General features: G+C 37.0%; 1 protein-coding gene across 1 annotated transcript in view; it reads left to right on the top strand.

The window, feature by feature from the left end:
* LOC100740423 (protein O-mannosyl-transferase TMTC1-like) overlaps positions 1-10,144 on the top strand; it is a 50,274-nt gene extending 40,130 nt beyond the window's left edge. Inside the window, exons 8-9 of the mRNA XM_012388681.3 lie at positions 3,765-3,894; positions 6,172-10,144. Coding sequence (XP_012244104.2) covers positions 3,765-3,894; positions 6,172-6,357 — 316 coding nt within the window. The 3' untranslated portion in view covers positions 6,358-10,144. The remainder of the gene's footprint in view (positions 1-3,764; positions 3,895-6,171) is intronic.
* Positions 10,145-13,004: the final 2,860 nt, after the last annotated feature.

Below are 13,004 nucleotides of genomic sequence, written 5' to 3' on the forward strand. Positions count from 1 at the left end.
ACAGTGGAATTATATGAATTATATTCTTTTGCGGAAAATTATAAACTGTATTGGGATGAAAATGTTAACGTAGATATTTCAAAGATAGATCGTAAAAAACTCGAAATTTACATCCTTCGTAATTATATCTAACTCTTCCCATTGTAATATTTTATATAATAATTTATATCACATTATATTTTAAAATGATAAAAATTTGATTCACACGGTTTCTATGTTTCTAACTGTTTTAAAAAAATATAATGAACTGTCGATTTTCTGGAAGCACAGCCCTCTGTTATGGCGAGGGTTATCTAGACAGGCGAAAGCGTTCAATTTCAATCACAGAAATATTTCAGCGCTAAACTAATACCATATTGGAAACAAAATTGTGCGATGTACCAGTTAAAAATACTGACTGACGCGTTATCTACGTTGACATGGACGCGAATGGTTTTACGAACCGATGGAAAATTATCGAACATTAGTTCGATCCACATCGCTTCCAGTCATTTTTTAAAATCCAGTCAACATGTGTTTCCTGTAAATCTCTATTTTTCGTAGGGGAAAATACTCATTCGTAGCGGGATTGAATATCGAGATGCAATTTGTTTTAGAATGAATAATTTTTCGCAACGGAATTTAGAATTATTATATTTATCCCAAAACTGATAAAAAAGATGAATAAATTATTTTGTAACGATAAAGAACTTTACTAACGTATTAAAAGTTTTATCAAAAAATGCAGACAATTTAAAATTCATAATCCGTATGCAGATATTAAAATTTTATAAAAACCAAGAGATGTCTTATGACTTTCGATCGGAAATATATCTACCTCTATTTTTATTAGATTAACGTATAATATCCAAAAGAAATGCATTTTATAAATTGAAATTAAACGAAAAAAGAATACAACAAAACGTTGAATGCTATTCGACATAGGACAGCAAATGTGCAATTCAGGCTAAAAGTACGAATTAGGAAGTCGTCTGAAAATAACGTAAAAATGTCAAGTAGATCGTACAGCATCCTCTTTATACAGCGTAGCTTTTTCAAACATATAAATTCACGGGGGAAGCCACTGCGTCAGAGGATGATTCCATAGGCAGCGATAACGTCGTCACCGTTGCGTTAAGCGCTCGTCGAGCTGATAAATCGGGAATTTACTGACGCTACCTCCGATTCTGTATTTTCGGCCTGTCGAGCTTGAAATCGTGTGCACCTATTCACGCGAGCAGATTTTTTGGAAAATTTACGAAACACTATACGTTCGAAAGGTACAGGGGAAACGGTGGTCTTAAAACGCCAAGCGAGCTCGACAGTGATATACAAATATCGAAACTTGATCAAATTCTTTTTCTGTGACAGTGTATACCAGTTTTGATAAATACTTGTATTTTACGATATTAAGTTTTCGATGTCTGTATTTTTAAATTCAGTATCATCGAAATACGTTAAAGAATCGATTACTTCCTTACTTTTGTTTCCTCCATCGAATATAAGAAAACGAAATAAAATCTTTCACTAAACAAATTGCTCGACTGTCCTTATATGAAGTGGATGAGACTTATATATCGCACGCATTTATCGATCACGACCTATCAACGCTGCAATCGGAAATTAAGGGGTAGTTTCACGTCGTTTTAACTCAGCCACGTTGGAAAGAAATGAAAAGAATAGTAGAATGCGACGAAGAGTTGGGGTGTTTCGCGTTCAAGAAAGTAAGTGTTCTCTCGCGAGGGCGAATTAGCCGGGGAGTAGTTACCTGGTAACGACGTGCAAAAAGACGTGCAAGGAATTGAAGAAAACATACGACGAAAGGAAGTGGGAAAGAATAGAAGGCGGGAAGCTGGAACTCGCGTGGCCTCTTATTTCCTTATGAAGCGGCGCGAACGTACCGAACAACGTAGCTGAAACGAGGAATGCCGTATCTTGAAGGAAATTCCAAGGCCGATGAAAATTATCGCGGCGCGCCACCGTTCCGGAAGGCATGCGCAAATATTCCGCGAAAATCGTTTAACAAGGCGTCCCTGGAAATTTCCTTTGGACTGCTGGAATTTTATAATCGCCCTTTTCTCCTTCAGCACGTATTTGAACTCTGCTCCTACCAAGCTTTTATAATATCGTGTTCATCTAGAAGATCTCTCATAGAATATTTAAGATAGTCGATGTTCAATGGCTGAGGAAAATATTTAAATACTAGTGGAAACCTTTTATTAATTTATCTACGTATTACGTGGATTATGAAAAACGGTTCGAGATTTCATTAGCAGCGTACTACACGTGTATTCTGCGATTATTCAAGATCATTGAATATAACAAACGAAGGGAAGAGAAAACTGAAGATATCTAAAAACATTTTGAAGATGAGAAAGATAAAGGTAGTAGAATTGAAAAACTTGCTACAATCTTGTTACGATATCAATACGTGTTATTCTTTAATCTATAAAGTACTTTCTTCTTTCATTGCAACTCAATCGAGAGATACTGAAAAGTTCGAGGACGTGTTCCTTCGTTATCTTTTAAGTGAGATTGCGTTATATAAGCTGTTACGAGAGAGAAATAATGACTATAGTTTTTTTAACTGAATAAAGGAGACCAGAGTTAGCACAAAGATAATAATAAAATTTCAGTTTTCTTAAGTTCAAAGTGCTAGATAAGACATTTTAACTAAGCGGCGCAGTATATTTGGTAGATGCAACAGGGTCTACGTTTTAAATAATCTTTATTTCCTGCTCGACGTTCAACTACGTGTTCGTTCTTGGCGAGAAAATATCAAGAGTTCCCAGGTTAATGTTCCGAGGGAAGTATGTGACACGATAAAGGATCGCGCGCGCGTCCTCCTTGGAGCTCGACTATTGACTCCTGATATTCACCCTCTTTTCCGCTTCGTAAACACGCCGCTCGGCCGCGAAAAAAGAGCTGCCGAGAATGAACTGCGCGCGCGGAAGTGACGCGTGAAAAGGGTGTGTCATTTACGAATTTATTTTATCGAGAGGGTGTGAGACGTTCGCTAGAAACTCCATCGCCGGTGAATGCAAACCATGACTTGCGACCGTCTGGCAATTTATTTTGCATGCCTACCTTAGATGCATGTTTCCTCTCTTATTACGAAGCCAAGGGATCGACATTTTTCGATCTCTGTCGTTTTAAATCAACAAATACAAGATTATTCGTTTTATTTAGGTGACGCGTTCGAATTCACCGAGAATGAAGCATTATATGAGAAAATTTCGTTCTTTTGTTACGTTTAATGAGTTAAAATTGTCTGTTCGTCCGGTTAATGCGTTATACACAATCTCATATACACGTATTGTGTAATAATATTAAATTTAGTATAATATTATTATGAAATAAATTGTATACTAACTTTAATACGCGTATAGACAAGTTTATACGCTGTGAAAATGTTATATGTTTAATAGAATTAAACTGTTGAAGATGTGGTTAAAATAGTAAAAGTTCGAAACGTATTGCGAATTTTATTATAAGTAATTTTACATTTAATTGTCAAATTATACAGACTATTATAGCTTTTAATATCATTCATTCCGCTTTTGTTATAAATTTACAAACAATTAAAACAACATCGAAGTTTGCTATTTTATCTGCACGCTGGTGACGCGTGATTGATTATTAATAAGTCTGGAAATGTGGAAAATTCTACGACCTCGTAAATAATGTGCTGAAGTGAATATTTATTGTCCTATTCGAAGAGATCATTTAAAATTTTGATAGTATTTGGAGCTGCCTGAAATATGTTTTGTATATTTACGTTTCAGATGGCATCTGATGTTACGAGCGAAACGAGGTGGCCTCGTATATCGTGGCGATCTGTATATACGCGCGTGGCAGCTACAAAGTGAATCTCGTCGTCGAGCGCATCAACATCAAGGAAATATCTGCTTGTCGGTCAGTAATTTTCATTTCTATTTAGATAATATTCATGGCGAATATCATGCAAAATCGAGTATCATCGAATCAAACGTGAAAATTATATGATATAATATATTTCACAAATCTCTGAAATCTGATTTTCTCAAAAAAAACGAAACTATCGACAAAAGACTTTCATATCGAATTTTTACTTTTCCTTTGAAGAAAACTCATTCCCCTGCACAATTATCTTTTGTCATTCACATTCCTGCACCATATAAATAATTAGGGAATGCACGTGTTCTACGGCTAAAGCTAGTACGAAAATATTGTATAAACAAAAGTCCTTGAAAACGTTATAAAAAAGTTGATTTTGAAGGCGAACAAAATGGTGCTCTTATTTTTAACATTGTATAGGACCAAAAAATAAATAAGTAAATAAATAATATTAACGTTACACGTTAATAGATACAAGACAAATTTGCTGAATTAATTATTTACGTATCGAATAAATTCTATAGTACACTGATGCGTTAGAGGCTTATGAATAATATTATATGTACTTCGAATACGAAAATACATAGAGACAACGTAAAACCAACATGCGACTGGATTAGTTTATAAACCGATTTATCACTTAATTTATTTAATTCACTATGTTTAATTCACTAAATCAATACGAAACAGGAATATCATTTATCTGGAAATAAATCCATTACTTCCTGCCTCATATATTTTCTGCAACTTGACGATAAATCACTTACAGCGTTATATTTATTTTTACCTATAAAATATATTGTCGAAACTTGTACGATAATCCGTAACACCAGCGCATCATAATACCATTGTGTTACAACAATAATTAATTACGACTCGCAATGCTATATCGCTCGAGTGAAATTATAAAACTTCTGATAATAAAATTTATTAGTTTCTCCTTGATCGTTGAAATTGGTTCTACGGTAGAAACGACACGATCGGAAACGGCTACATAATATTAATACTTCTATTAAGTTTCAAGACCGCTTGACGTTCATCCTGCTTTATGACCCTTTCCCTTTGATCCGCGCGTTTTAATATTTCCGTCATTCTTTCGGCGACGTTCGCTTCATTTCGCCTGCGAACTTGAGAGTCTTTCTCTTCCATGTCGTGGAAAATGTCGTGATAAAAGTAATTGAACGAATTAGTAGAAGGAAAGTCGGATACCGCGAGCTAGTCGACGCTTCCGGTGACCTGTTAAACTCATTGACAGATTACTTGAGATTCTTCGGTTACGTCGTATCGCCATAATTCTAATTAAATAGATTCGACTCCGCTAGAGCTTCTTCCTGTTCCCTCTCGTTCTACGTTCGTTCCTGCCCCTTTCTTTACTGCCGCGCCCATTCACAGCAGTGCTCACTCAGTGCTTCGGCACAATTCGTTCCAGTCGTTAACGATTCAACCCTGTAGAAACTTGCCCACTTTGAACCGACGTCTCTTTCTTCCATCCTGTCGTTCTTTTTCCCTTCTGTTTTTCGATCGAACGTTTCCTATTGATTGTTATAAATACTCTTTTCCTTATATTTCTCGTGATTGCATGAACTTTCTATTTTTGTTATCGAGTGAAGTACTTTCGATTCGCTATTGCAGAATATATTAATATTAGAAAATATATTAATTTATCGAGTAATTTAATTCTCTTGTTACACACCAGCAAATCGTGGATTTCAAATTTTGGAGCCTGTCAAGTTATATTTCAACAAATTATTCGGTACTACCTGAAAATAAATATTAATAATTTAGAATTTACAAACTCGCCCTTCGATCGATTCTTAAACCTATTATAAATCCACACAACACCAAAACACTACTATTGATTTTTTATACGACTATTTTATTATAAATTTCCTATTTCATTCCTATATCACGTGTTAAGTACCTTATAATGTAAAATACCAGCCAAGTAGAATTCTGCTAAAATTTTTCAATAATTGCGTAAAGCATAGATGACCCTAATACTTACGCCCGGCGATATACTCGCTTGTCAGCCTTCGATATCTCACAAAATTCTCACAATATTCTCCTTGAATTCAACCACGCTCATCGAAACCCACATTCTCCCTGTAAAGTAGAAAATAAGCGACAGATGAACCACCTGTTTAGCCGCGGCGAAACAACGAAAAGTCAGAGGCGTTGATCCGCATGCGGGGTTGATTAGCCACGATCGGCGATCCGGGGCGGTAGTCCCCTCGACGCGTGTTCCAACCCGTGTACACTCGACGAGGCAGTAAACGTCAGGGTTCCCCTTCAAACATGTCGAATTGTCTGTTGCAGCAGGGCGGTTGTTCGACACCGCGTGTCGCCAGCGTGTCAGTGCAGCTCGAGCAGGACAGCAACAAGTCGGAACAGCTGGAGCGAGCGCCTCGTTGCAACGTACGTACCTGTAGACAGTCTAGAAAGGGAAAGGCACGCGTGACCGCTCCCGCGCTTCTCGTCCAGAACCTCCTGGAGACGCTCTAGCTCGCGAAACTCTTCGACTAACTCTCCACCTATGTCTCTGTTTCTCATCCTCTCGCCTTAAACGCTGGCAGTTCGACGAGTTTCTGTCTGTCGATGTGTTCGTGGCTCGAACAGCTGCGAGTCTAGGACTTGTTGGTACTCTCGGCTACTTTTCACGCGTTTCAGTCTCTTACAATGCGAACGAAAGGAGAAGAAACGGAAGACGAAAATATAGGTGGTTGTTTCCGCGTTTTTTCGCGTCACACTCCAGGTGTATGCGGCGACCAGTGAAATGTCACGAGATGGCCGAGATATACGCCAAGTCGAGAAAACGTTCCGGAAAACGAGTTGCGGTATTTAAGTATTCGATGTCTACGATATGTATCGCGATAAGCACCGCGGCTGTAGCAGACATCGATCACAACGACTGCGTTTTCATTGAAGAGGACCAAGCGAGCTGCGCATCGACTAGGTTCCCCGTTTATAGTCTACCTTCGGGTAATACGAAACGAAGCGATGGAAGGTTCTAATCGAAATAAAAATGAGAGTAACGTAGTTGGAGTGTGGCGATAATCTTTTGGACGAGTAACTGATCGGCGTTGGTTATATAGTTACTACTATCGTCGAGGTAGCGTCGACGTGTTTTTAAACAATTATTCGCTGTACTTTGAGTGTGCTTTCGACGTTCTCAGAGAAGCAGCGCTCGTCGCGATGCTACCCGTTCGCTGGGTTTCTTCCGTGTAATTTTTTTCTCGCGATCGAGAGGGATTTCGAGAGGAAACGTTCGATTGGGGAACGAAAGGAGCGAAACAAGAATCTAACGAGAGTCGATTCGTAAACGAAGCCTTAATCCAGAACCCCTTAATGATCGTTCTTTTTTCGAGAAATACGCGGATCGACGAAGCATACCACAAAATATACGACGTTCGTGATACGTTGAAAATATCGCGAAGACCTTGTACGACCGATCGATAGAGAAAATTACACGATCACGAGGGTGAAATCTGGTTTACGCTTTTCTTCCGCAGAAGCGTCGTTTCGAAGAGTATTTTTCTTTCTCTACGTCGTTCCTACGAGACAGAGACGCATGCGTTCATAGCGGACAATATTGATAACAATGGACTGAGATATGATCGGAGAAGCCCTTGGTAAATGTGTAAATATAGTTAATTAACCATATTAATTGGTCCCTATTTCGCGACGACACGACACGGCGAACTTTGATCGAACAGAGAGTCAAGTTACTCTGAAATTTATTTTTCACACGTGCATCGAGGATGATCGGGCAGTATTACAGAGACACGTACACAATCGACTCGCTATCGTCATAATCGTTTTTCTCGGATCGTTCTTCTGTACGTGTTTTGTCTCTAATTGCCGGACACGTAGTTCTCCGCACATATGTAATTACACGGTGCCAATATTTAGCGTTTAATTAAACGTATCGGCGTTTCTGGCCGTTTGGTATGGCTTTTGTAAGAAAATCGAGTAAGGAAGTATGCGTCGATGGAAGAAAGAGAAAAGATAATAATGATGTACGTCATTCTTCGATGAGCTTTGTTCGGCAACGTATCGAACGTTTGGCTAAAGCACGATTTAATATCTATGTGTTAAAATGTTGATTACGAGAGATAATAATTTGATTGCGGATATTTATGCGCTTATGAGAGATTTTCAAGGTGCAAGTATGTACAGAACGTACGTAATATACAGAAATATATAAAATATTCGAAGTAAAATATTATAAATTATAATATCTATAATATTTAGGTTTCACTTTTTTAATTATTTTCTTAAAAATATAAACTTGCGTAAACGTGTATTACACGAGTTAGTAATAGCTGGCAGTTTAACAATGATACTGTAATCGAAGGAATATAAATAATCGTTTTACTTTTCGATCTATGACTACGCTCGTCTTTCCAACATTATTTTATCTTATTTCTTTCACCCAATAAATCTATTCTTTTTTTCATACATATATAGAATATTTGGAAGGAAAAATTTTGGAAGGAAATAAGTAGAAATAAAAAATGATATTCCAACAATTTATTAAATTCATTTCAGCATTTCAATTCTTCTTAATCAGAAACAACAAATATTCAGGAATTAATGATAGGTAAAAACAACCCGATTTCGGAATATTCTCCGACCTAGATTAAACCAGGTCGGCAACGTACAACCAATCAATCGAAGTTTCATTTAAAAGCAACCGATGAAACCCACGATCGGTGAATCGGAACGAAAGGGAAACTCGTTCGACGTCCTCCAGCAAGATAGACGGATCGATCGTAGCTACCGTCTTTCCATCGGTAAACCGAGAAATCGTGTGTTGCTGCACTCTTAGAAACGTCAGAAGGAGAAACGGTTTTCAATTAAAAGGAAGTCCGATGGCGGCGAGTTCTTTTGTGTATCTTTTGGTTCGATAGAACGTCCAAGTTTCTCGTTAGAACGTGGTCGAAAGTGACGCAGCACGTTTCTTTCGTTTCTTTTCCGCTTTTATTTTTTCGTTCTTTTCGTTGATTGCACACCCGTGCTTGCCTGTAGTCGTAAATCGTCGCTTTAAACGAACGCCCTCGTCGAAACGTTGCCAAAACTTAATGGAAGACCAATGTATATACGCTGTATACTAACAAAAAAAAAGATTCGAGAAAACATCGAAAAGTTCGGCGATGCTTATTGAACAATTCTCTACTACGATATTGTACGTTTGAGTAATAATAATTCGAGTGAATTTCTCACGCAAATTTCATCAAATCGGTCGCTCTCGAGAGCATTAGATGTGAAAGAAAGAGAGAGAGAGAGAGAGAGAGAGAGAGAGAGAGAGAGAAAGTCGTGCAATGGAAGCTTCAAATAAGATTCGTGGATGTCAAGATGCACGAACGTGACGTGAATTTGTAGATAACGTTTGCGTTGGTTCATGTATACGTTCTATCTCCTCTTACGACCCACGCATTCCTCCTCATTCACGTATTTCCCCGTATCCCTCTTTTCTCGTCGAAAATTTTCGGATCGAAGCACGTTGGTGATGAAACAGAGGAGACTGTCATTGACCAAGCAGCAATTTACCTCACGAAACTGCTTCTGAGAATCGATCTCGTTGTCAGTTACGAACGAGATTCCAGCAACGAGGTCGCTAGAGAATCGGTAGTCGCTGAAGGTCGATTCGATCAAGATGAAATATTTTTTTAAATGTGCTGTCGCACGAACGCCGACGCTGCTTCGGTTGAATCGTGTCGCTTGGTGTTGTGTGAACGATATATTTTTTAGAAAATCACGTTTGTGTTAGGATTCGATCAAAATAAAAGTTTGATCAGACACGAGGAATTTGTAAGGATAAGATCGTATTTCTTTAGAAATGTTTTATATTTTATATCCTCGATATTTAAATATTTCTTTCGTCGATCGAAACACGCAACACTTCGTGTACACGCGACGAAATTCATGCGAATATTATTTGCTTGATTCTTTAAAATCGAGATTAGCGTTTAAAAATACGCGTGCATATGAACCAGAGCGACTGAGTGTTCGGAAAAGCTGGTACGACGATACTTTTCATTTGGAAACGGTGTTGTAATGGAATCGACGTAATTTAAGGACCCAGTTAATTCCTTCAGACGGCGATGTAAACGTTATTTTATTATCGTAACGAATAGGTAACGGAGAAGTATTTATATAGCTATGCTTTCCTACCAGAACGGTACCGAAATTGTTACAATAATTGCTCAGCGAATAAGGCGAACAGACGAGAGTTGTTCATCGCTTATTGTGTACAGTACAACACGAATAAAAAGAGAAAACAACCTACGGCATCGTTTTTCAATCTTACGGATCGAGTATCGTACGAGAACGCGAATTTTTACAATTTTTATTCCCCATATATTTATTGTATTCTGTTTGTACACAGAACTGAAGCCTATGGATAAAAATGAGCTTAAACGAACTTATTTCACGGAAAACAATGTGTCACAAAGAAGCTACCTATGTAAAAAAAAAAAAAAAGAAGAAAGAAAACAGGTAAATGGTAAAACAGAAATGTGTGAAACGGCTCAACGCTCCTGACATACACACACGCGAAACCGAACAAATCCAACGATACATTTCGAGGTTCGTGTTGAATCGCCAAACCAAGTTCAGTTCCTACCAATTTTCGGGGAATACAGAGTTCGAAACGATTCGCAGAAAACTACCTGTCGCGTTACTTTCGCATTTTCATTTCCCGGCGAAATTTCTGATTGGCAGGGTCGATTGTTCCACGAGAGTCGATCGTCGTTGGGTGTCTATAATGTAGACGAACGGGATAAGATTCCGCGTCGATCTGACGTTTCATGATCTTTACAGTGGTCAAAGAACCTTAATAAAAAAAATAAGGATTCTTTGCCTCTTCTTCCTTTGCCTCATTTTTCTAAATAACAATTTAACGTCGCGTTGACTTCTGGATCATTAGCGACGAGAATCTAAAATATAACGATAGATTTATAACAATGGTTTGAATCGATCAGAAATTTAATGGTATCTTTTTATTTTAGAATTACCAAACTGGTGAAAATGATGGATGGTAATTCCGTTTTTACAAACGAAAAGAATTTGATACGTTTTAAGAACACGTTTATCGTAAAATTAAAACGATATCACGCATACCTTTAAGAATACCAATAAGAAATGGTATAAACAAGGCATCGCATTGAAATACACATTGGTTGCTCCTGTGTCAACTGGATCATTTCTCGATCAAAATTTGATAAAAATCAATTTGAAATCGAAACGTACGTGATACGAGAGATCGACGTGTAATTGAGTCTGTACGTGGGCCGTATATAATTAGCCGCAAAACTTGATTAGTCTAGGTTATTACTCCATAGACCAGTTTATACATCTAATTACAATACGTTATTGCGCATATTCATTGTGAATACGAATGCAATTATAAATTATCATAATAAAGTGTATGTTTATATACATGTATGAGTATTCGTTCGATTTATGTTCGGATATCCGACCGTTACCAATATTGCCAATACTCCCCTCCTACACGTGCCTCATCAATTATCCAGTTTTAGTCCGTTTAATTACGACCGTTCGGTTAAAATTGTGGTTTCGACGATCGGGACGGGACGAATTTGTGGATCGCTTTCGTCGGAACCAACCAACGATATTTCGACGCGCAACGTTGTCCAACCACCATTCGAGGATTACGCAAATCGTTGAGTCTGCCCAACAGATTCTGCGACACAACGAAACATCGCGATTTGTTTCGCTTTATTATTCCTTTATTATTTTTATTTTTAAACTAATGTACATTTTTTTTATTGAACTTTATTATATTCAGTTATTGTCTTTTTGAGAAAAATGCAGAGCTACCTGTGTGTCAATGATTAGGAATGAAATGGTAGCGTGGTAAATTCTATTCGCAATAAAAGTAACTTTACGCAGGAATTAAGGGAAGTTTATCACTCGTGCGCTTTTCATGTCTTTTCTATTTTTATAGAATTTTTTAAGTTCCAACTTAATTTCATTCGTAATCGGTACACGAAATAAGAAATATAAGAAATATATTTTCAAACTATATATTTTAGAAAAGCAATAGATATAAAATTCTTCGTGTTACGACTAGTTGCATTTATGCGAGTAAAAGTTTCCTTATTTATAGGAATTATATCCACGCATTGGATTGTTTCTTTTGTTCAATGTACCTACCAGTCAATGGCACATAATAACGTACGATTATTATGGTTCTTTTTCACATAGTCAGAATTTTATCGAGGAATGGGAAACCATAAGAAAATTTTTCTTAAATATCGTTACAATGCAATACAGATACAAGTTGATGTTGATTCTTGGTTTCTTCGAAACACAGAAGAGACTACACCGTTTGCTGGTTCGTTTTAACTCTTCTTCCGCCCTTTTTTGTTTGGGTCAAGAATAGTGACTGACTACTGCAAAGAATATGTTGTATTGGTCTTGGATTCGTTGGATAGTTTCTGGGCTCCTAAGGATTCCTGTCGTCGAGGTTTCGCAAACATTGCACAGTTTGCTTCATCAAGAGCCAGCTGACATACCGAAACCGTGAAAAGTCAGCAGGAAGAATTCTTCGGACGTGGCAATCATCTACGAGCTAAGATCAATATCATTAAGCTGACCCGAAGAGAACAGATACCTTTCGGAATTTCTTCAATAATGTAATCAGACTGCTACTGTGTCTCGCTTGTCACAGTTGCTTATCACAGCAACATTTTATACATTTTACATAGTTTTTATATTTTTATCTTTATTTTTTTGTCACATGGAATAGTAAATGTCTTATTAAAAATTGGAGCCATTACCAAACATTTTAACAATCCCATATTTCACTTTAATCACGTTTAATTCATTTTAATATGTATAACTTGTTATAGTCTATATTATTTAATAGTTTATTAATTATAATATTATTATAGTTATTTAATAGTCTAATAAAAGTCTAATATATCAGGTAAGTAAGTAATTATGTTATTCTATTTGCTGAATCTCTTCTGATAAAATTACGATAAAATAAAAATACCGTGAAATGATTTATGAACAAATAAAGCTCTTGGAGATTCTAGAATTTGGTAGGAAACTTTCGATGCTTAAGCAAAAGATCGAAGATCCAAAAATTGATTTAGCGAATAAAAGATTTATACATATAA

The sequence above is a fragment of the Bombus impatiens genome, unplaced genomic scaffold (genome assembly GCF_000188095.3).
Source record: "Bombus impatiens unplaced genomic scaffold, BIMP_2.2 scf_0571, whole genome shotgun sequence".
Lineage (NCBI taxonomy): Eukaryota > Metazoa > Arthropoda > Insecta > Hymenoptera > Apidae > Bombus > Bombus impatiens.